The sequence below is a fragment of the Lepisma saccharinum genome, chromosome 23, assembly GCF_977018435.1.
Source record: "Lepisma saccharinum chromosome 23, izLepSacc3.1, whole genome shotgun sequence".
Taxonomy (NCBI): domain Eukaryota; kingdom Metazoa; phylum Arthropoda; class Insecta; order Zygentoma; family Lepismatidae; genus Lepisma; species Lepisma saccharinum.
In genome coordinates this window covers 59922135-59948538 of record NC_139251.1, presented here as the reverse complement: position 1 = coordinate 59948538, position 26404 = coordinate 59922135, and the positions used below count along the sequence as shown (strand labels likewise).

General features: G+C 35.7%; 1 protein-coding gene and 1 non-coding gene across 2 annotated transcripts; both read right to left on the bottom strand.

Annotated features, from left to right (window-relative positions):
* Nucleotides 1–5254: 5254 nt before the first annotated feature.
* On the bottom strand, nucleotides 5255–26080 carry Spf30 (survival of motor neuron-related-splicing factor 30). The gene is made up of 6 exons (XM_083110044.1): nucleotides 25955–26080; nucleotides 22201–22339; nucleotides 19974–20103; nucleotides 14778–14948; nucleotides 7621–7747; nucleotides 5255–5600 (listed from the first exon to the last, which is right to left on the bottom strand). The coding sequence occupies exons 1-6, from the start codon at nucleotides 26006–26008 to the stop codon at nucleotides 5454–5456; spliced, it is 768 nt and encodes a 255-aa protein (XP_082966170.1). The 5' UTR covers nucleotides 26009–26080; the 3' UTR covers nucleotides 5255–5453.
* TRNAT-GGU (transfer RNA threonine (anticodon GGU)) lies at nucleotides 11096–11167 on the bottom strand. The gene has a single exon. It is a non-coding gene; the product is annotated as a tRNA-Thr (tRNA).
* Nucleotides 26081–26404: the final 324 nt, after the last annotated feature.

Here is a 26404-nt window from a genome sequence, read left to right as displayed (position 1 = left end):
TAACTCCCGTCGCCCATTACACAATCCAGTTCCTCTAACTATTCTTTTGTGGAGGTCTCGCATCACTACTTGCGCAGTGACTTGTTTTTGTTCGCCTGGTCTACCGTTAGCTGGGACGGAGTTTAGCACACAATGGCTAAGATTGTATTACCACGTGCTTTTAGTAACTTTTTATGTTAGTGATTTTTACAATGTAAAATATCATAATTCATAGCACGTGGGTTGCAACTTGTAATCTGAAGGGAGTTTGCAACGCTGCAGCAGGCTGTTCTGATCTTCTCCACCTGCCTCTGTGCTGCCAATAAACAGTGTATAAACTGTGCAGCGAGGCCTGGAGCTCAGTCGACTGCCTGATGCCGACTGTGAAAGATGTGTGGATGCTTCTCCAACCAGGTTTCCAATAGCCAAGCAGCCAGAAGGAAGGAGGAAGAGAAGCAGATAACCTACTCACCAGGTCTGTCCATTACCAGCTTGGAGAGTTTCCCTTAGGTCATGGTGGCCAAGTCTCCTGGATGCTCCCAGACCTGTCCTTTGTAACTCGCCCTCTCTTCCTACTGCCTGGACATACCAACAGACCTGTCCGTTCCCTTGTAGTAGTCTGAGTGACTCCGCGGCATCCTTTGATCCCAACAGTCTTGTGATTCCGCGGCCCCCCCGGCCCCTCGCAAATGCTTGGACGGACTCCCGCAGGCCTCCGCACGTCCCTCACAATTGACTTGGATGCCTTCGCATGTTGTTCTCAGACGGCACGGAATATGACGACTACAAAGGCTGCTATTGATGCCCCTAAATTAAATTAGGTCCCTAACACTCCCCAGGCACCTCACTGCGAGGAATAAATGAATGGTCGCTGCCCTCCCTTATCTTCTAGACCTTAGGAGCAGTGACGTCATCTGGTGTAAGTGTGCTAAACTGGTAATTTACACTGGTTTAAATGTAAATAAAGTTTTACTGGTTGACTTTTTACCTTTCCTTAATAAACCCGCAAGCCCCAAGATACTTTGAGTTCATGTCTACGGCTGGCTAGCGTATATGGGTACACTTTTGCATTGCTTCCTGGTGTGTAGCGTGCAGTGTGTAGCACTCTGGAGGAACGTTGCATATTTAAGTGAAGTAAACCTTGATCCCTTGCAAATAAAACCTGTTCACCTGTGGAGTGATGTTAGACGTCGAGAAATAAGACAACTTTCATATTTGAAGTAGGTACAAGTATTATTTAGATTAGGATGTCGTAGTATTCAAGCATGTACTTTCTTTCTTATGCATGAATGCAACATTCATTAATACGAACCCACAAAAAAGTACTCTACAGCTGCAAGTCTCGAGTTCGAGATAATTTAAAAGTCACTTTAAATCTTCCTTCCTGCATGCTTATAACACATGTAATCTACTCTTAACAAATATGATACATTGTATATATGACCTCACCTTGCACTCTTGATCAGAAAGCAATACGTGTATTGCGGGCGAAATGGAAGAAAACAATCTAAGAGAAATCCTTACAGGTGGACCCATCATGCCACATACAAATAATCACGCAAAAGTCTCTACTAATGACGAGCTTGAATGGTAGTGGTAGTTAACTATATTGTTATTTCTAGGTTTTACACCTAATAAAAACACTTCAGCTTTCGAATCCCCAGATAATCGCATGCGCATGACATTTGCAGTTGCAGCCTACTTCCAGCCTATGTGCACTAGCAGCACGCGATGCGATGTTCAAGTTCAAGCAGATGCAGCCATCTTACACAGACCATAAGCTCCGTCCACTGGCTTCAAGACCAAAACATTAAGTGATAAAGGCACTGCAGATACCTAATATAAACTAACTTCACTGTATATTTAACTATAGAACATGCGGATGCATTCCGACAAAAATACATAACAATAAATTGTATTTTGAAATTGGCCTCTATTTTTCTATCTAGCAATGTTTCATACCAGTTTCCCAGAACTTTCGCAAGCTATCAATGCTAAGATGTATAGAAACTAAAGAACTGGATGGGTAAGAAAAAGTGGTAGAGAATTTAATGCACAATGTTCCTACATATTTTATACTGTATAAAAAATAGTCGCTAGTGAAACAGTTTTCAAATTTTCCTCTCCTTTCCAGAAACTGCTGAAATACCAAAATCTGAAAAAATACATATTCTTAGAAATACTTATAGAGGATTCACGTGATTCTTATTTGGCTTTCTAACATAAGAGAGTCGTATATGGCTTGGCAGGATTAGCTTGTGACAGTTCTTAGAAACATGAAAGGAACATCACACTAGAAAGATACAACTCACTTTCAAAATATTACTTATTTATTGTTATGCAATGTATAATAGTGGTTATGGGAATATAAAGATTATTGACAGCTAGTTATGCATCTTTAAAAGTCTGTATGGTGATGGCCAAACAGTATATATTAATAATGTCTTTAAATGATATGGTAAAATAAAAAACACTTGTTACTGATGACCTTCAAGTCCAGACAATAATATATCACAACTTATAGAGTATTACACTGATATAAAAAGACAAATGCATGATGCAATACTTAAATAATCTGATTCTTGTGTAAAATTATAAACAAACATGTATCAAAATAGCAAATCTAAAAAAAATAATATTAACACAGGTTCGTTGACAAGTATTGTATTAACAGGTAAGAGAGAATACCTTATTTTATTAAAATTTTCAGAAAAACGAATATGATTTTTGTCTACTCTTCACTCATTTTTAGGTTCATATGTTTGAACTCCAAAGCCATTAGACATGGTTGCCCCAATATTTGCAGGCTATTACACAAAATGAATTAAGTCATGGAATAATTATGACATCTTGATTTTCACAATTCTGTGGTAGGAAATTAATTACTTGAATGGTTTCACACACATATGCATTTTTCTTTAGGTAGTTCATTTTAGTTTTGTTATTTGTAGTTATGTTACAACTAGGGCAGAGCCGATATAACTTTGAACCGTTAGATATTCTTACAGTTTTCCACCAATACACATGCTTCAAAATTGCAACAATTAAAAGTTGTTGAAAATATTTATTAATATTAGTGAGTCACTGCAATTAAAAGCATAAATTTAAGTTTTGATTTAAAATATTTTTTGATTATAAATATTTTAATATATTTAAAAGATTGAAAAATTACATCAGAATATTGAAATAACTGTTAAGAAATCACAAAGTACTTTTTCTTTTTCACATAATATTCACACAAAATCAATGGAAATTCAAATTTTGAAAAACATCAAGGATTCATATTGGATTTAGTGCATATTACTCACAATATTAAATATAAAATTTTCTAACAACACAATAAAAATATCACATATAAGCTATTTTACTTTCGTATCTTGAGTTAGCTACGTTTCGGGGAAGCAATTGTTCTTCAAACATAGCTAAACTCAAGGAGCAGACTCACAAATACGTAAGTAAAATAGCTTTTATATGATATTTTTTATTGTGTTCTTGTGTTCTTAATAGAAATATTATTTAAACATCAAGGATAATTAGACTCCAAGCAAGTGTAATGCAACATTTTTGCGGACCTCGCAAACTATGGAAATACCGGAAAAGTATCGGCTGGTATCGGGAGATGAATTTCAACCGATACTTTCAAATACAGATACTAGTGGTATCAGCCGATACCAACCCATAGACATCAGCTCAGCCCTCGCTACAACAATACATAGTTTTAAGCAGGTTTAAACAGCTTCAGGCCCAATCACATGTGGAACTGGATTTCCAGTTAGTTTGCACTGAACTGGCTACCTGCCCGGATGTGATGGCTGCGTGACTGGTTTGGAGGAATAGGGCTTGTTCTCATTGCTACTGGCTTTCCTCAACTGGATTCTGTGGAACAGCCAATCAGAACAAAGTTTGGCCATGTGAAGATAATCTGTGAGTTTGCAAAGGGGAGTTTTTGGTCTGTGGTTTCCAAGTGTTGGCTGTTTTAGTTTGTTTCTTGATAAAAAAAGAGAGAGATATGACGTGCAGTGCCTTCGTGTTCAGTTCAGTAATATTTAGGTATTTATGCAAAGCGATGAGATGTGTATGTGACAAATAAAATTAGCCGAAAATGAAATCCTTATTATTACAAGCGTATTAAATTAAATGTTTGATTATTTTTTTTAATTTGTGAATGAATCCTGCGAATCTCATGTATGAATATGCATACCAGAGTTCATTAAAATGCTTGTTCGGTATTTGAGCCGATCTCTAGTCCATACTTTTATTTTTTTAATTCTTATTAAAAGCACAAAGCAGTAATTCTGCTACAACATTCTTCAAATTGCTCGTCCAGCTTTACAGATTGTCTGCTCTGCGCAATGTCTTATGGGAACAAAAGCCTATTGACAAGTTAGGTGGTAGAACAGCCGCAGGCTGAACCTTGCCCTTTAATAAAGGAAAATTGAATTGAATTGAAAGTACGGTAACATGTATCGTGTAAGGCGAAAACTAGCAAATGGGTAGCCAGTTCAGCGGCAACTACGGCATTCCTACTGGAAATCCAGTTCCGTGTGATTCAGGCTTTATAAAGGAGGCTAGTACGAGAACAGGTAACTACACACAAAATGCAATAATCAGGAAAACTGCAAAATCATCACTTACTTTTCATCAAGACGCAATGGAATAACATTTTCTGTTGTAAAGTTATGAGGAAAGATGTAGAACGAAACTAACTCAAACTGACAGTCTTACCTCAACTGAAGAGGTGGTTTATGATTTTACACAAACAGAAATTAAGCATGATAATTTTGCCCCAGGGAATCATTTTAACCTGGTCTCCTCATTTTCTTGCTTCTTAACATGTAAATCTGTTTTGGTACCAGCATAAAGTATACACAAATAGAATTTTGACAGAATTCTTCTGTTAAATAATAGCATACATCAAATTTTGGTCCAAAAAATCTGCAAGTTACATGTTTCGTCAGATCACTAATATAACCTTGAACTTTGTGATAAGAGACACATAAATTCATACCAAATGTAAATGTCAGCTATATTTTTACCAGCTTCTGCATAGACATATCATGCAATAAAAAATCTAGTCTGAATTCGTAAGAAATAGAGGAACACTGAATTCAACAACAGCTATTATTTACACATGCACAAAAAATTAGTACACACCACTCAGATTGTCAACCATTTTTGGAAAACACTATTAAAGAATACTCCAGCACAAGAACTGGTGCATTCAAAATTTGGAAGAAGTTGGTGTTACAGGGCAGAAGTAAATAATATCCGAAACTTAATCAAGTATGTTTATATTTCATTATTTACATTAATTCTGTCTCACAGAGACAACTTATCTTTTTTTTCTGTAAACTACAAACTATCAGAATCCTATAAAAACCTACTTCTCTATCTCTCTTTCACACACTCTTCCATACATACACACACATATTACACACAATGTTCATTTTACACTTTAAGACAGACCCAACCAGCTACACTCCTTTCCTCCACTTCTCAGCTGTTGTGAACTCCGTCATGGGCCTTCCGCCAATCCCACAAGTTCCTATACCAACTCGTCCGTTTACATTGTCCGGAGATGCAAAGATGCTTTTCTTTGACATTCCCTTTTTCCCCCCGGACTGGAAAAAAAAATAATCGCACATGAATAATCTGATTCAATTCTGGTGTTGATATATCGATATAGGCCAAAAGCAATGATATCAGTATTAGAAGGTAACGGTACAAATTTAATGATCCATACTGGCCAATATTATCCAGATTCTGGGTATATCACATGGTCTGCAAAATTCTACATGGCACTTTCACAAACTCTAATTATCCTCCCAAGTTTGGTACCTGCTGGAGGCACTTAGTGATTCAGATCCCAGTTTGAACTTTAGGTCAAGTTCCTATTAACTGTTCTGTGCACAAAGTGAACTTCAAAACAAATTCAACTCTAATTTATTCTGCACATTAAGCATAAATTTTGTATCATGATTGTGGGGCAAAAATGGATTTCATAATTAAATTATACTTATTATAGTATTTCCTTCTCTTTACACCATATTTACTCATGTATAAGGTGCACTTTTTCAATCCCCCCCGAAAATGTGGTATGTACTATGCATGGAATAATTTGAAGAGCCAACATGAAACCATACATGTTTTCACTACGTCACTGCATATAACAGGTATATCAACAGGTGCAAATACAAATTAGCAGGTTGGATTTCGTCACTAATAATTAATAATATTGAGGGGGAAAAAACACTCCAATAGTGAATTGTTATATTTCACTTCATAATAGAATGTGGAACGTTTTGCGACACTGAGGAAAGCAGCGCCACTCTGGCGGAATTCAGGGATGCATATCACAGGTATTCATTGGGCAAGAAACAATAGAATATAACTTTGTGAGTACTGAAAATTCACAATGTAATTTTGATCTCGCTTTCATCTACTACAGAATAAAGAAGTGATCACTTTGGGATGATAAACACAGTGGGCAGGAGAGTGGGGAGGTGGTATTTGTTGGTGACTCATTGTATACAGAAGATGATATTCTTCTCTTCCTGCACATAGCAATGGGTGACTCACTGAATAGCTATGATGTCATTCCCTTGTGATCAGCATAGCAACATCTTTACAAACCTACAACCTAATCCATTTCTTGAACCTCAATTGTATGATGCATTATATATGAGACACAATTGTTTGTTGCTTTTCCCCATTAGAAACCAGGGTGTACATTATACATGTATCCGCGCTATGCATGCCTAAATACGATATGTAATTCTTTGAATATTTTAAATCAAAACTCTGGTATATTAATGTAATATGTAATAATGTAATGTAATAATCATTGCACACAGTGGGACCTGGATTTTACGTTTTCTGGCATTATACATTCAATCAACTGTGTTAATATTTATAAATATTCTATTCTGAGAATAGGAATATTACATGGTTATTATTGCAAAGTGGTAATTACTCAGGAAATGGAAAAGTTTCACTTCTATGCTGATCTATTCAGAGACTTGAACAGACAAGGATCCACAGGCAGGGCGAAAGGCTGTGATTGCCCCTCCTAAATTCCTACACTATGTTTTTGCATACATTATATTTAATGCATATTTTGTTAGCATTTATTGTATAAAACATGGGTGGTTATTATATAAATATTGTAATAGTGAATGTTAATATTATCATTATTATTATTATTTGTTTCTAATTCTGTGTTGAGGTCTTCTGGTAACAATTAGCATTTCAAATCAAAATTAAGCAAATAAATAAGTAACAAAAAACTCTAATGTTTTATGTATATGTATTTTGACATACTCCTGGCTCAACAGGAGTGATATGAGCGAAAAGGTCCATGTTCCTTCGTATTGTATCTTCATTTTAGGTTTAATGTGACAATGGAAAGATATAATAATAATGGAATAAAATAAGAAACATACATTACTTATCCAGAATTTGCCTAGTATTCCTATTCCTAGCATTTTCCTAACATTTTTTTTTAGTTGTCTACCACTATACGTAACATCATCTATATTTATTATTCATAAACTAGTATTTCAGGTCAGCAAATGTAAATTACCTGAATAAAATAGAGTTAGATATGCCTAAAACTACATAATATATTTCGTAAGTACTCACCTTCGTACTGAAGGCTAACCACTTATTCTTTTCAGTTTCTCTCTCTTCTTCAAGTTGTTTGAAGCGTTGTAATTTACGTTGTTTCTTCTTCTTCAGATATTCCCTTTGCTTCTGCAACATGAGTCGCCTGCAAACAGCAGAATCAATGTAAGAAAACAAGTTGTGAAGATACAAGGGCTGGAGCATAAGTCATGGCAACTATAAACGGTGGTACCACAATATGTACATATGTTACGGAGAACATGGCACCCATAGTATGTGGACACGTCACTAGATGGCAGTCTGATGAACAATTATTTTACAGAAGGCAGTGGTAATTCTTTCTTAAGTCAACTGCTGTTCCACTGTGTGAACTGAGTTCATGTATAAAAAAAAAAAGAGCCATTCTTCGGGAGAGAAATGCCAGAGAATGTCACAGGGAAGTGGTGGAAACTGTGGGTAATAGTGTCCTACCGTGGTATGTATATCTTTTGTTCTACTAAAGCTTACGTATACTTTCAGACTTGTAAACAGATGTGGCACGATCCTATCTTTACGGATGTTTTCTCGCTTACCTATCCTACATCTGGTACACACGATCTGCATTGTTCATACACTCCACAGTACCATACACTGGAACCTTCCATTTGAATATTTTGAATTTTCATTCTGGTCCAGTCTTCTTGTGAAAAAAAAAAAAAGTTGCCATGACTTATGCCTCCACCCTCATATCAACAAAATGTACATAATACAAGTCAGTCCTGAACTGAAATGTTCTGCATACAAGCCCTAAAGCTGTACTGGAAAAAGAAAAATCAATTTGAATGATGCAAAATAATATAATATGGTTTTTTAAGTGTTTTCTTAATAAAAAAAACGTGGAAAGTAAATTGCTTAAGTTTGCAGAGCCACGATGAATTTTCAGCACAAAAGTGGAAGATATTTAACTTGCCAGATCAATTAAAGGAAAGAGTGAAGGTCAGTTCCATCAGGAGGAGGGGATGGAAGACAATAAGAGTAGTTGACAGAATGAAGGGAAGAAACCATCAGTTGTGACACCTGAGAAGTTACAGCAAGCTGGAAAAAACCGATTCCCTAGGAAGAAACAAGAACACAAACTATACATTCCTTAGAAGCATAGAATGACTAGTCATGTGTGTGTTTATCTTGGTGTAAGCTGGGAAACAAGGTTGAAACACTGCAGAAAAAATTAAAACCACGTAAAAGAGCCATATTAAATTGACCACAAAAAACGAACAACACTTCGTTGCTCTTCTACAGTGGAGCGGCCATGCTGTACGAGCTACTGCGCAGGCGCATACTGCTCGATCGTCATGCCACCTTTATGGCGTGTTGCTAAGGAACCTTCTTGTGTGCTGAAACACAAATTTTGGTTGTGCATAAATCTCCATGAAGTTTAGAATAAAAGGTTCATGGAATAAAATTCCTGTTACTTAATGACTTCCCCTCATACATTTTCAATTTGCTTACCTGATATTAACAGTGATAAATTTTTAGGTATTTTCATGTTATTTTACTCCAAAATTTATAAAATAAGACTAATAAGAAGACTTCAACATCAACCATTCAGAATATAGTTGTGGTTTTAACATGGAAGTCAACAAATTTAGCAATTTTCTCACACATTACAATTAAAAAAAAAAAAAATCCATAGAAATAGTAAATTGATTTCTTCAAAACATATATTTTTTCCAAAAAAATTAAGAATGTTTCTTTTTAGATTATCAAAAAAAAAAACTTTTTTCAAGTTTTTTTAAAAATTACAAAATTCAAACACCACACTTATGTTGCATTTCAAATTAAAGCTAATATAAAGCAGAAGAGAATGACACCAATTTGAGCTTTCTAGGTCAAATAGTTTTTTATCTACAGCTGTTTAAAGATTTCAAAATGTCGTCAAATTTTGAGATTTTTTATTTTTTGAAAGTCAATAACTCAAAAACTAAGAACCAAAAATGAAATTTTGCAGTTTTTGTCAACTTTACTGGTACTACCATTGCACCAAGACCCAGTAATGCAACTGGTAAAAATGCACACATGATTTGGTTTGGCTCTCGCATCATTAACACATTCACGCTCAGCTCTGGCCAGACCAAGCATGATGATGCTGTCAAAATGGTTATGGGACATGGTTTCTGTGTGGTTTTTGTCGACTACTGACATTACATCTGAAATGTACCAACATTTGCTGCAAAATTTGGAGTTGGTGGAACATAGCTAGAGTGTGCATCAATCTCCTGCGTATGGACTCAACTGCACCAGCGAATCACAGACGTGCGGCGTTGCCTAGTTCGCTCAACCACGCTGTCTCTTTTCCGTGTGAGATTTCGACATAGCACCGCTGCAGTGCGATGCTATTGGCTATCGCCATATGGAGGAGATTTGACGTGCACTTAGGACAATCATCTGCTACTAGTCGAGGAAACGAACGGGAAATAATGGCCTAACCCGGGAATAACTGCAACACAAATGTTTGGGAAAAATACGCCATCTTGGAAAATGGCGGCAAAAATTCATCTTAAAAATTTAAAAATATATATAGCCTATATCTCGAAAACGGTACATTGTACACAAAAAAGTGAAGATAACCAAAAATGTAAGAGCAGAAAATTTGCTAAATTATGGATATTTGTTCGATAGAGATAGCATAAATCTTAATTGAATTAGACAGATTCAAATATTTTCTTTAATTTTTAAAAATAGTTGGTTTCTGACACAAAAAACTGTAATTTACGTCCTAAAGTCACTACCAATTTCATAGCTTATGATTTCCTCTAGAAATTGGCTTATGTTTCATGCCTCTAGAGTAAGGGGTTGAGGAGATATGTAGTCTAATGCAGAATCATGTGTTTCCCTAAATTTGTGTGTTCCATTTAAGATATTGGTTGATTGATTTACTTTATTTTACTTCACTTTTGGCAAATTTGCAAAATGGGGATGAGTGATGATATGATGAATGGACACTCACAAACATCCATACCCAGGCCGGGATTCGAATCAGGGACCACTGGTGTCGTAGCGCAATTATGATATTGGTGAGAATGTAATAAATTTTTTTTCTGCGGTGTTTCGTTCATGTTCGTTTGTTACTTACATGTTGTTTTTGTTGTTTAAAAATGTATGCACACACACTAGCGGCAATTAGGCACCTTAATTGAGCGAGGAGGCAGGGAAGGGGCAAGGATAGTTTACTTTCCACTGACTACAATTAGAAAGAATCGTATTGAAAATTGAATTTTGGATAAAATCCACTGGTAGATAAGGCTTAGCATTAAGAGATCATAGTGTAGGGACAAGAAGTGTGTATAGGAATGGGGGGAACTGCTCCCCAAGCCCCCATCCCTAATTGCCGCCACTGTCAATACATTGAACTAATATAATATGGTAAAATACGGTTCTAAATCGGTCACTTTACCTTAGAATCTATTGCAGATTTTTTTGTAGATACGTAGGAATTTTTTTCTGTGAAAAATGCAAGCTCGACCAGGACTCGAACCCGGGTCTCTGGCACACCATGCCATTGCTCTAACCACTGAGCTACCGAGCTGGCCAGGCCACGCCTGACTTTTCGCTATCTGTTGCCTTTCAAACACAGTAGACTTCGACGTTGCCTGGTTCCTCCCAGCGTAGAGATGTTAATTATTGTAGATAAGGCACACACAGGAGATGTTTCTATGCTGAAAGGAACCAGGCAATGTCAAAGTCTACTGTGTTTTAAAGGCAACAGATCCTGTTGCGGTACCACTGGTAGAGACAATTCCACGCAGGTAAAACAGTGATAGCGAAAAAACAGGCGAGGCCAGGCTGGCTCAGTGGTTAGAGCAAATACACGGGTTCGAGTCCTGGTCGAGCTTGCATTTTGCGCTGAAAAAAAATTCTACGTAGTACATCTCCTGTGTGTGCCTAACCTACAATAATTCTTTGTAGATATCTGGTGCTATCATGTTACATTTCATTTCCTCTACATACAGATGTGCACTTGTAGCACAGGTGTTGCCCCCTGATGCAGCAAAAGCAGAACATTTGCATAACTGATTGAAGATGTAAACCCCACTTTAATTTAATTTAATGAAATTCTGATGAATATCGAGCATTCTAATGTATTGCAGCCACAGAGCAGCAGTATCCTGTTATCTTTCAGAGTTGAACCAAATGTAGATAAAGTTTTTACAGCACCTCAGAGCTTGAACTTACATTAGTGTCTATTTCTGAATTGAGCAGACCAATCATTACTGAACGTATATCAGAAATATGTTCATTTGCAATGCACTTTGCTTCCTCAAGCAGCGTGAGGAGTGCTGCGTAAACTATGAATGATCCCTTGTGCCTCTGGCTATGGCTTTTTCGGATTGATTAATTTTTGTTTTAGTTTATATAATGTCGTTTTTTCTGCCACTTTAGGCTAATTGTGAAGATGAAGACTGATGATAATATGGTGAGATGGATGAAGGGAAAATTTGGATGAAACACGAGCCCCACAGAGTATTATACTGACTGTGAATCCAGACGCAACAGCCTCGCTAGTCTTCAAAATGCAGTCCAAGGTGTACTACTTGCAAGTGATGAGCTACTCTGGTGATCATAGGTTTAACAGTATTACCTCCGTAAATTATCTCAAGGATTTGTTGGAGGTCTGAATCTTCAATTAGATAACCAACAGATCCAAGGAAATTCATCTTGATATGAAGACCACCCATCCTTAATATGAGCTCCTTCAGAGGACGAGTTCATATTGGCTAAGATACAGAGTGCTTTCAGAAACATTGGTTGATCAAGTGTGATAATGTTTGTGTGATTTACCTCTTTGATTGCGATATTCTACAGATCTGATATAAAATTCCAAATGGTCCTTGAAGAACCTGAATGGTTCATCGACCTCCTTAATAGATGTGTTTCGAGGTGACTGCAGTGCAAAAGATGAAGCATATTTAAACACTTACTTTTTTAAAAAGTAGGGCAAGGAGCTTATCGATAAAAATTATTAAAAAATGGCATAATTTGCACTAAATTATCAGATATTTATAGATATATTGGATCGATAAAACAATCGGTAATTTTACCGATATCCAATATTGGCTGATACCTATAAGAGTACCAATAAATGTATCCCATTCCTATTATACAGGGTTTCTATAAATTAGTTATACAAAAGTAACTGTTGATTGTGAAGAAAGTGTATGTGTAACAGAAATAGTTTATACATCAATGAATACAGAATATCTTTAAGTTTATTGTCGCACGTTGTTAGTTTCAGACGCAGCCACTGGAGGCGTGAGCTTTTGTATATTTTACACAAGTACCCACTTGGATTGGTCGTGGTGGAAAGATTCCGTGGCCACCTCATTTGCCTGATTGGCACCATGGATTTCTCTATCTGGGGTTACATTAAAGAACGTGTGTTTGTTCCCCCTCTTCCCAGCAACGTCGATGAGGTGGCCACGGAATCGTTCCACCATGACCAATCCACGTCAGTACTTGTATAAGATAAACAAACACTCACGCCTCTAGTGGCGGCATCTGAAACTAACAACATGCGACAATAAACTTGAAGATATCCTGTATTCATTGATGTATAAGCCATTTCTGTTACACAAACTTTCTTAACAATAAACAGTTACTCTTTGTATAAATAATTTATAGAAACCCTGTACATTAAGTATGACAGTAGAAAACTTCTTATGTCACGTGCAGGCAACATATTTGTTAAAAACACTAAAAACTCACAAACAGCATGATATAGAAAACACTTTAAGGGTTCTTCACAGCTATCAATTCCATCTCGGAATCATCATCAGGGCTGGTCGAGGGGTGAGGGGACTGCCAATCAGATTAATATGATTGAAGTAAATAAATTAGTAATATTAGGAAGCTGATTTTAAAAACTTTTCATGAGGTCAATTTTATTGCTACAGTTAAAATATTATTTAAATCACAGACCTGTTTTAAAAAAAGTCAAAAATAAGAATATTCATTTCTTTAGTAGCTTGGTCAATACCGATAACAATGCATCAGTTTAAATTTAATCAGTATTAACAGACAATACTTTCCTGGAGTTCAATGACCCCACACAATATATATATATATATAAATACATACATATATATGTATATATATATATATATATATATTTAAAAATCAAAGAAGGTAAAAGGAAACACTCACCGGACCGTAGAAAAATTCAAAATTTTCGGTTCCGTCTATTTCTCCTCACACCGATGATGCTATGAAATTAGCGAAAATTTTGAATTTTTCTACTGTCCGGTGAGTGTTTTCCTTTTACCTTCTTTGATTTTTACTTAGCCCTTTTGGCCCTCCTTGCTTTTATCCATTATATATATATTTATATATAAATATAACAATGTAATATATATACATATATATATATATATATATATATATATATATATGTATGTATGTATGTATGTATGTATATATATATATATATATATATATATATATATATATATATATATATATATATATATTGTGACGTACATTTCTGTTCAAATAAAGTGGCACTTACGTCAACTGTCCAATTTTACAAAATGGGCCACTTTATGTGAACAGGAGTGTACACTTTGCAACTTCTGATTTTTTCACCCTCAAAAAGATCCAAGTCTTGAATTCGTCAATTTGGCAACATAGCACTTCACAATCAACAGAGAGCAACCAACTTTGTTGTGAAAATTGTTCATACTCCCACATTCCTTGAAGTTGGAATCTACAAACCAGCAATATAAGACATGATCAACGGAAATCATAAATAGAATTCAAATTTTTGAAGAGCATTTACGATTTCTTGTTCTCATGTTGAAAAGGGAAATTTATGTGCAGTTTGAAACACTGAACAGGTTTAGCTCCACCTGGAGAGAATTTGCAGACACATAATATGTTGCGAAATGTGAATGGAGTTAGAACAAGGTTATGGCTGCTAGGATAGTTGCAATGTCACACTTATATATTCCAATATTTGTAACTTTTCTGTATAATTTACAATGCTGTGACGTTCACACAACTGGTACTGGCAGGTACTCAATATTCTTATTCTCTTTCTTAGAAAAAGTAAAGAATGTTTCCAACCATATGCGCCAACTTACGTAAGCAAGCTTTTATGCATTACTTCCTTCAGTCTTCATCTAAAACAATAAAAAACTTACTTTGTTTTATTTTCTCCAAGATCTGCATCATCTGCAGACCTCTTCTTACTTTCATCCAGTGGTCGTTCTCTTAAGAGAGGTAATGCAGTGACATCTGTATTTTTGTAAGCATCAAATGAAACAGAAACTTCCCCAGTGTCTGTGATTTCATCTATGACTGCTTCATAGTACCTGAAAATACAAATGTTTCAATTAATTCAATTATACTTGATCTCTCTTTTCATCACTTGTAAACTATGATAAACATTATTAATTTGATAAATGTGATATGCAGGGAATGGATTTATATGTAAATACATATTTATGCATGAACAAAAATACGTTAGAGTATTAAATTTTGTCTTCTTAACTCTTTCGCTGCGGTTGTCGCTTTTATGCACAGCATGCCAGGTGCCTTGCTCCGCGGAAGTCGCATTATTGCGAGTTCATGCTTCCACTCGCTGCGGATGTCGCTTTTAGTAGCCTTCTGACATCTGTTGATAGTATTTTGAACTATTTGAACTTGTAGGTTCGTTTTTATCCGTATGATGTCGCTAATTTCGCATCTGTTTAGAATTGTTTGACATACGAGCGTTGAGTGCTCTGACATGTCAGTTTCAAATGCATTTTCGAATGTAAACAACATGGCTTCGTCAAGTCGTCAACACTTGTCTGATAATGATGTTACTCAACTGTTATTTGCCGACTCAGAATCAAAAGGTGAATTAAGTTGTGACGATAATAGCGAGTTTTTATGAGACTTCAAGTGGTGACAGTGATTGTGTAGTGTCTGATGAAGAATTTGTACCGTCGTCCGTAACATCATGGAGCAGAGTGCAAAACAGCATTGATCTAGGTGCGGGAATTTCAAAATTTTTCAAAATATCATACCACCGGGGACTACAGAATGGTTTGTCAGTGCAAGGAATGACTTTTGTAATTTCTCTATAACATATTTTGCAATTTAATTTTGTAAAATTACTCATTCTAAAAAAAATTTGTTTTTTTTTTCAAAATTTTTCAAAATATCATACCACCAGGGGCTACAGAATGGTTTTCCAGCGCAAGGAATGCTTTCTCTATAACATATTTTGCAATGTAATTGTGTAAAATTATTGTTTCTAAAAAAATGTTTGTAAAATTAGTTTCTAAAAAAATGTTTTTTTTCAAAATATCATACCACTAGGAACTACAGAATGGTTTTACAGTGCAAGGAATGACTTTTGTAAGTTCTCTCTCATATATAATGCAATGTAATTGTGAAAACTATTTTTTTATAAAAAAAATACATTTTCAAATTTAATTACGCAGCCAAGGGATACTGTGTGCCAGAGAATTCTGCAGCGAAAGAATTAAGTAAATGAGTATGTATTCATTGTAAACTAAGTTTCGGAAGCTTTACTGCTTCCTTCTTCAGGTGGTCGTATTTTAGACGAAATTCAGTACTCTAACGTATTTTTGTTTATAGATAGCGAGTAACATGCATGTAACCAATATACTATTTATGCATGAAGCTGAAATAGTTTACATTTTGTATTATCTTTGTGCATCATGCTATGTAGACTCGAAAAAATCAGTTTTTATTTTCCATATTTGTACATATATATTATGTTTTGGCTCATATTTTACATATTTTAATTTCTACATATTATTTCCATATTTCAGAACATTTCTCACCATATACTCCATAACATCATGTCCCCATGTGACTGAAAAAGTTGGGTGAATTTCTTATGAATAACTGACAAATAAGAAATACACTCCCATTACATCTTGCGATACTGAACACAGTTTTAGTCAATATAAATACATCTTAAGAGACAACAGTAGAAAATCCATGTTCGAACACTTACAACAAAATTTTGTTATTCATTGTTTTGGAACAGAAACTGAAAATATATTTTGTGTTGTTTTACAATATATGTCAATGTAAGCATACTGTATTTTTTGTAGCTCATGTAGTGTCTTATATTATTAAAAAGGGAATTTTTTTACAATTTCCAGGCCATATTTAACTCCATATTTTGGTGAAAATAACTAAATATGTATTTACATATTTAGAATATTCTTACTACATATAAATGCATTCTCCGATGGAAGCAACTAAAGATGAAACAAGCGCAGAGAAATAGACTATGAATTTGGTACATGGAACACTCGAACTCTCCTGAAACCTGGAGAATTGAAGACATTCACAAAAGCAACTCCTAGCTTACAGAGTGAAGATAGCTGCATTCAAGAGACAAGATGGAGTGGCAAACCAATAGACCGGAAAGAAGGTGGTGTGCAATTTATAGTGGATGCATAAATAAGAAACAGTATCTTGAAATTTACCCCAGTAGATAACAGGTTAGCCTCTCTAAGAGTGAAAACAACATGAAAATTATAAATGCCTATGCTCCAACTGAGGACAAGGATGAACTGACAAAAGACCAGTTTTACTATAAGCTTGAACAACTTCATGCCTCTAATGATTAGGGGCATGCATATTTAGTTTTTGACAAAAAAACGAAATTTGAAAAAACACATTGTAGTGTTAATTTTTCATGTTTTTGAAAGGTGAGAGATGCATTTTGTGACCATGTTTTGTCACAAAATAATGCGAAATGAACTGCAAAAAGCGAAATTAACCCTTAAACACGAAATTTAGGGTTTATTCAACGACGCGACACCTTCCGAGGTCTGAATTATCCTGAGAGTTATGCAATTCCAGGAAAATTGATTAATTCTGCTGTTAATATTGGAGAAGCAAAAATGGACTCCTTTACACAGAAATAAACTTAATACTCTGATAACTACATAAATGTGCTATTAGAAGTGAAATGTTAATTCTGTGGAATAAGTGTAGTTTTTAAATCAAATTTAGGATTATATTCACAATTTTAAAACCAAAATGTATTTTTATATATCACTTTTCATCCAATTTTTCACCGCTATAACACCGATATTTTATTTTATTTACCGCTTTTGAACCCGAAATTTACTCAGTTTTTGTACCGAAATTTTGCTTTTTCGTTTACCAAAAATATGTGCCTCTACTAATGATGCAAAAATAATTATAGGTGACCTAAATGCACAAATAGGCATGAAAGAAGCTTCCAATGAACATTTGGTTTACACAGTCTACATAAAGAATGCAATGACAATGGTCAACGGCTTATATTCTTTGTAACAAGAATATGGTAAGCAGCTCTAGACTCTTCCCACACAAGAAAATACATAAACAGACGTGGATGTCACCAGATGGATCAACATTGAATCAAATAGATCATGTACTAATAGAAAAAAGATGGGCATCAAACGTAATAGATGTAAGAACATACAGAGGTGCCAGTTGTGACTCAGACCATTTCTTAGTTAAAGCAATCTTAAGATGCCGTATAATGAAAGCTAAAACGGATGGCGTTTCCAAAGCTCAAAAACTCAACATTGATAAACTTCAAGGTGAAGAGACAAGTAAACAATTCAGATCATTATCAGCCAAAGTACAGAGTGAGAAAGATGACCCTACAGAAGACAAAGAGGATAAATGGGACTCAATGAAGAATAATGTCAAGGCAGTAGCTAAGGAAGTTCTTGCAAAAAAAAGAATGGTGGTTTCATGAAGACTACATGTCCCTCTTTAAACCTTTGAAACTACTCAAACACTTGCGTGCATGATCAACGTTCATCTCTGTACACTTCTTTCAACAAACCATAAGTTTCTGTGGTGGATTTTCCGAGTTTCATAAGAAACTTCACATTGGCACACTGTTCCACTTTCACATGTAACATTTTTCCGACGGAGCACAGATGCACGATTCACTTCATCCACAAGCTACAGCGGAACTGAGAACTGCGCACCCTCAGAATTCACACGGTCGATAGGCAGGATATCACGTTACACACTCATGCACCGATTTGACCTTGACATGCTTGCCGTTTCTCGACAGCGACATCAATCTGTTTTTTTCTAGCCACACCTCGTATGTGGAAAAGTAGAGTAAGGTATGTAGTTTTCGTACCATAATTTTTTATCACACAGCATTTGTAATTTTTTTTACACCAAAATATTCCTCTGGATGATCCTCATACTTTGTAATTCAAATTCTTCCATCTGTGGTTCATTAGACAGCTTTAGGTGAGTGATTAACAAAGAACTCAAACCGCACACAAACACTTTCAACTTCATTTTTACAATATCAATATCAATATCCTTTTGAAATAAACTTATGATCTTGATTTAAGAGTAGTTAGCTCAGCAGGTAGTTACAATTGTCTTCAAACTGACAATATTTAGATGGGTGAAGGCAGAGCCGTTAAGTTAAACTCTGTGGAATCCCAATTTTACATTTTCCTGCATTATACATTCTTGATGGTCCAAACATTGAAAAAAGTTATAAAATTTTCCCACCTTTTAAGTTTTTTTCAGTGTGATCCTCTGAAGAGCGCATTCTAAAAAAATGGAACGATTATTTATAAGAAGTGACTGGCAACAGTGATCGGATTGCGCCTACACAGTAACATCAAATAATCCATTGTTGACCTAACAATCATACTTTTACTAGTCAACTGTTGTTTATTGTGTAAGTTAGAGCACGGTCTGTGATTCAATTTCTTAATGCCAATGGCCACAATGCTGCTGAAATTCACTGAGAATTGTGTGAAGTGTATGGTTTGGATGTAATGAGTGAAGGAAAAGTATGGCAATGGTGTCCTGCAAATGGGACCTTCCAGACAAGTTACGGTTAAAGAATTTGTACCATACCTGCTTCAGTCGTCCAAAAATGTTTTTCTCTCGTTTCAGGCATGGTTCAAATATATTTATTTCTTTACTACAGAAAGGATGTTTAAGAGGTGGTGAATTGATGATGATTCGAATTGAGAAACGACAGTAAAAATGTAGTCGAAAGAAGGTAAAGTTGCAAAAAAAAAAAAAAAAAAAAAAGTAGTTAAGACCTAAAAATAGGCTAAAAAAGGGCCAATAAGCCAAAAATCGCCGAAAAAGGCAAAAAAGGACAAATAAAACCCACCTTTTTCTGGCCTACAATGACCCAAAATGAACATATATTATGTTGGGCCTCATCTTCGGACACTAGAAAAAAAAAGGATTTTTTCTCTGAGCCCTAGATATAATCAATGGGCCCTTATTATTTTTAAATGCACCTCGTAAAATCGAGGTTCCACTCTATTCAAGTCATTCACAATACTAATAAGGACACACAAGTATTAACTTACTGCCCATCCTCACTCCACACTGCCAAACATTTGTCACCCACTTGCCACTCCCTTACTGGATCGGAGAGAGCATCCGGTTCTTCGTTGTCCGACTCCTCCTTGTATGGTTCAACTGGGTCAACACTTGAACCTGGAACATAATGTAGGAAAGCTGTCAAGATATAATAAAAAGTAACACATCGTGCACCTATTTTTATTCTCACCTATAATAAGGTGCCATTATGGAGTACCACTGTGTTCCACCGTTAAAAAAAAAAAACACTGATCGTAACATATCTAGTGTCCCATCTGTAATATATGTTAAATTGGGATTGAATCCTGGGCAGATGTATGTGTAACTCATCATGTAGTCACAAATAAGGAAATAACTATGTACATAATCTTCGTTTATGGGTTACGTTTCATTATATCATCCTCACCCCACTCGTTATAAAAATAAAATTCACTGTGTTGTCAGAGGCGCTAAATGGAACAGTGCATTCAGCTTAAAATTAGATACACCAAAATATGTGCCTCCTTGGGAATTGCAACCCTGGAAACTTATCACAAAGCAACAGCATTAACTATTACACCATTCAGGAAGATTAGAATCAAAATGTTGGTCAAATATTTTAGAACAGAATATGTTAACAGAAATAATAAATAGTTTTTGATTCAGTCAACTAAAACTGGATGTTCCAATACATTACCACCAAGAAAAAATGTATTTCATTTTCAAAATACTTTTGAACATAAACCTGCACAACTCACAGAGGCAAAATGCCAATCCTGCTCCCCTCCTCCCAATTAGCAATTTTGTATTTGAAGAATGTTCAAAATGAAGGTTAAAATTGGTAACTACAAAATATTTTATAGTATATCCTCTAGACAACACCTGTATAATATTCATCTTTACAAGTCCAGCCCTCTCAAAGGGGGGGGGGGAAAGAAATCCTTTTATATGTTAGTGTCTCCTCCTTCCAACTAGTAACAAATATTTCAAATTTGAGTTTTAAATGAATGAAAACTTCATGAAGCAAGTATGATATCACGGTTGAGATGAACCTAAAGGAAATTGGTATGGATGGAAAAGATTGGGTTCATCTTGCCCAGAATAGGGGCAGACTGAAGGCTTGTGTTGCTCCAGCCATAAACCATCGGGTTTAAGAATGGTAGACAGTGAGTGAGTTACTTAAGCTCAAAACCTTTCAGCCTTCAAGATTGGATGAATTTAGACCAACATTGACGATATTCAAGACATTTTCTGTACAAAAGAATTGCCTAAATATCAAAGGGAATTTGCATCACCAGGGGATTTTGTACTTCAATATTTGTAAAAAATCACACGGAAAATCTATCAGCATAAGAATTTCACTTGGAGATATAATTCAATTTCTTGCATTGAATTCTAAAAATTGTAGATCTACAGTTCATTTAGCAGATAATCATATTTCAGTTCTTAGTAACACCGATTGTTGATGTACCGTCTGCCGTGCTGGGGTTGTAAATTATAAACAAAGCAAGGCGAGAATACCGTGATCGACTCGGTGTGTCCAATTGTTCAGTGTTTTTCTTTTTATTGAAGTGAAAGTGTCCGATGGTCCGTGAAACAAAGGGTAGTTAGTAAAGATGATTCAGATTAGAACATTATTACATACACCATTTTCCAAGGTACTATACGATATTAAATTAAAAGTTAAAAAACTTGGCTGCCCCACGCCAGATTTAAACATCAATTCTATTTAAAAATATCAACAAAATGGTAAAGGTGACAGGCATCGAAATTTTAATAGTTGCATTTATTTCCTTGAAACTCTGACCGACCTCCGCACAGCATGCTACGATGCCAGGGATTGCGGGTTCGAATCTCGGCCTGGACATCGGTGTACTTTGTGAATGTTCACTTATCCTTATCCTCGCAATTAGCGAAAAGAAGTACAAATGTGAAGTAAAATAAACCAATCTTAGGAACTCTGAATTTTTATCTGCAATTTTAGTAAACAAAGTTCCATTAAAATTATGTCTTTCATTAGATTTCTATGGCATATGGTAGCTAAAATGTTTCGATTTCTTGATCACATTGGCACTACCCATCATACTATCTGCCAGCCGCCACTGTGCTAACCACTCCGTTACAGAGACCAGCAACATATCTTTAAGGTAGATGCATATGTACCGATGGAAAATTAAGTCTGTTATAATGGATACATTGGGACATATCCAAACTAATTCAAGCAAAAATACTAACTTGGTTCCTGTTCTGCTTCTTTCAATTCAAGTAGCTGTGTCTTTATCAGATCTTTTGTAAGTTCTATAACTTCTTCCAAATCAATTTTCAACTTCTGAAGTTCTTCATTGAATGGGTCAGTAGTGAGGGCAGCTTCCACCTGAAAGAAAAACAAATAGCTGTCAGAGTGTAAGCATACATATAACTAAATTATACACATGCAATCATAAACTCCAGCCTAGTCAGCCAAAGCCAGCTACATCTTTGCTAGAACTCAATCCAAGTACGGCTAGCTCTGCGCACTTCTGGTTCCATGACATCACGGTGACATATCTGGCATCGATGTAGCCGAGTTGGCTGACTGCAGACGAAAACTAGAAGAAAATGTGAAGCAACAGCTTTCTTTCAATTGCCGGCAATATATTTGATGCCTTTGGAAGTCAAAAAAGACAACTGAAGGAAAAAATGTAGTTATTATTATTATTTTATAATTCATTCCATACATGTGTGTGTGGGGGAAAATATGTAAAATCTGGCATATGAGAGAAAAAGTAGTTTCTGATCTGAACTGCAATGAAATATTTTTAAAGCTACTTCATTTACCTTAATTCAACGTTATTAGTTGGTGTTATTACATGATACACTAAACTAAAATCCCCATACAATAAAATACTACAAAAATAATTCTTTTCGGTAAATTTCTCGTATCAGACAAACGGATTTCTTCAAATTTACAGGAGAAATTACTTACCGAATGCAGTTTCTTTATACTTGTGGAAGTTTGGGGAAGTGTTTTCTCGCATCATTCATTGAATTTTGCAGGTAATCATCTATTTTTCGATATAAATGTGTGACCGATGCACGAAAGGTCTTGCATCCATTTACTTCCAGGTGGATGTAGCCTGTCTGTGATGACGTAATCCCGGTCAACCCCGGTCAGTGTTTCCAAACACGTTTTTGTAACTGAAGAAGGTACGTTTCCACAAACGGTTTGTGGGGCTATGCGAGCAAGGTGTGTGGGGCAATGCATATTTTTTCGAAACCAATTTTTAACCATCCAAATCAACACAATGTAACCCATCTCCACCCATTAATAAGCTGCACCTTGACCTGAAATATATTACAAAAGAAAAAAAGAATATATATATATTTAAATCCTCAAATTACGGTGGCATACAAACTGGTAACTTACAATAATAGGTCAAATAAAACGTGGAATATCGATTACGGAACAGGTTCCTCTAAATAGAATAAAGCACCGCATATAGAGCTTATTTCCGTGAAATAAGCAAAATGCCACCTTCAGCAATGTTTCTCAATGCAGAATATATAAGTACGAATATTCAAATTAAATGAACTAGGAAATTTCAGCCGTTTGTCCAATACGAGAAATTTACCCAAAGAATTCTCTGTGGTCAAGTAGACAACAACTAATACAGCTTGGGACAACTTTGATAGTGACATCAACATGAAGTTTCTTGTGATGTCTGTGTAAGCAACTTGTAAGATCTGGGCTGCCTTGGCTAGAGTTAAAGAAGACATGATATGTGAAATAAATTTTCACTTTAGCTACTCCTTCAGATCATGTTATTTCATGGATATTTTCCATTATATAGTCTCCACAGAAAAAAAAAAAGGTTACATGAACTATCTATCACTATTTCAGATGCCTCTTGTGTGTTTGTACAATATGGTACTGTACAATGTGTATCTTTTATGCACTGTGTCCACATTTTATGTAAGCCTATGTAAGTCTATGATCATCAATTCTAATATACATGAATATGGGATTATATTATACTTTATTCTGCATAGATAAAGAATTAAGAACCTGTATAAACTTTCTCTTTTAATCTTGTTTCAAACTTACTGATACCTGAAAATCGTAACAATTGTTACTGGCTTAATTGAAGATGACGGGAGTGTTCCCCGATTTGTTTGAAATTGGGGAAATTTGTACACTTTCTACATGAGGCCACCTGAACACGAATCTGACATTAGAATTTCCTGCTCACGTCTGTAAGTTGAAAATTTCACGCAACGTCAGGTTAGGTTAACTTAGGTTACGTTTGGCAAACACTTCAAATAACGTCCTTCCTCTTCAAATGACAAACACACTGTGTGGCAACACTGTAGACAAAGCAACTCAGTGGCTACATTCCACAAATCATGGCTTCATCAATTCCGGAGAAATATACCTCACCGGTACTATTATCGTATGAGGGAAACACCTACGAATCATATATTTCGGACTTCTTTACATTGCTAACGTGTTATTTTCGAATGTGGAACATTTCTTAAGGTGAAATAATGCATTTCTAATTAAGATAATGTATATTTCTTCTATTTACGAGTACTTACTGTTACTTGTTGTTTCGAATCTGTAACACATTATGGCCATATTAGCGTACTGGTTTAAGGGGCGTTCTGAGTGTGTTTTGTCGATTTATGCCGTGCTGCAACCTCGTTCACCAGAAAATATTTACTTTCGTGCCCGGATTTGAAATTATGCTAATACGTCGCAAACCATTGACGTTAGCCTCACAAACCATTGACGCTAGCCCCACAAATCATTCACGTTAGCCCTAAAAACCATTTTCCGTAAGGTTAGGTTAGGCAAGCATAGTTAAAAAAAAAATTAAAAATACTCGACACGTCATGTTCTAGTGAAAACATGGCGAGGCTGAAACACTGGCTACGGGGTTGCATCATCTTAACACACGGAACATTGTACTCTCGTGCAGAAAGCAAATGGCAGGAGCAGAAACAGCATGTCGGACAGAGATTTTCGCAGAAAACAACACGCATTCACATTAAAATGGATCAAATCTACATTCAGGAACTTCCACAACGCTAAAGAAAATGATTTCCGTAAGTACTTTCTCCTGTAAATTGAAGGAATCAGTTTCTCTCATAGGATAATGTTACCATATCGCCATTATGAAAAGCAATATATTACACCTTACACACGTAATATCCAAATTTCAAACAGTGACCGGGTCATCAGAACCTCTGATACTTCATCCGGAAAACTTATTTGGTTAGTACATTCTCTAGTAAATAAATCTGAGAACACTCCCGTCACCTTCAATTGCTCCAAAATACTGATTAATATTACTGGTTCAGCATTCCACTCCAATTATAAGCACCAATTTACCAGAGTTAGCTGCTGTGGTGGAATGTCGTGTTGGGTGCTATATTCACTTGTGCGAAGCCTCAGAGCTGTTCTGCTTCGCGGTAAGGTAACAGACGTAGTTTACTTCACAATAACACATCTCCGCGAGCTAAAAACAACGGAAAACGTTCATAAGCAGCATAATATATTCGTAAACCATGCAAAATATTTCACTTTCTCGGGGGTATACAGAGGGTGTCAAATCCCAAACAGGAACGAATAGCGGCACCTAATTAGTAACATTAGTAGGTGTTATTATAACAGTTGTCAAATGGAATAGAAACAAACAGAAGCTGTCACAATACTGACCGAACAATTTAGCGACAGTCACTGTTATGTTAATTACGTTCCATTCCGGAGCCCACAAACACCGACTTAGATTTAATAACATTTAACCTGGGGCTTCTTTTCATATAAATGCCATACTGCAACCAAAAATAGTCTGAAATATTTACATTTGAATAAGATTACTTTTTGCGTCAGTTTGCGTGGTTGATTCTACCGATAATTAGCAGTACAGCACATATACAAATCACTGATATTACCTTGCCAGCATTAAAAAAATACAAAGATAACGTTCAGATACCACCATTACTTTACCTGCTGAAATTGTAACTTGTAATTCTGTAAATTTCCCTGCAAATCTTCAGCCATTTTTATTTTATAAACACTCGCGTACGAGGAATCGCAGGAATCGTAACAAATTCACAGACTACTCTACCTGGATTTACAAGTTCAACACAGACAATTCGAAGATGGCTTCTTCATCATCTTTTGTCTGTTCGGTTTGGCCGTCTTGCTGTGTAGCGAACTTCTGTCCAGAAGTTTGTATTTTCATCATCCTCTTCTGTCTTGAAGGTGGCTTCCTGCAACAAATTCATCAGTAATGGAAATATCTAGGGGTGTGTAGGAATATTTTTTTTGATGGGACGGGATCAGAACGGGAAATATTCGAAATCTCTAATTCTACACGTCGTATTCACCACAGACTAGTCTAGTAGATTTCGATGTATACATGCAATACATGTACGTACGTACGTAACTTCACGT

What these genes read in the sequence shown, in the direction of transcription:
- Spf30 (XM_083110044.1), bottom strand. Translation starts at nt 26,008, where the DNA reads ATGGCTGAAGATTTGCAGGGAAATTTACAGAATTACAAGTTACAATTT. An exon ending in AGAAGCAGAACAGGAACCAA is followed by an intron (nt 20,104 to 22,200) that starts GTTAGTATTTTT and finishes ATTATGTTCCAG; the next exon opens with GTTCAAGTGTTGACCCAGTT. An exon ending in CTTGGAGAAAATAAAACAAA is followed by an intron (nt 7,748 to 14,777) that starts GTAAGTTTTTTA and finishes TGCTGTTTGCAG; the next exon opens with GCGACTCATGTTGCAGAAGC.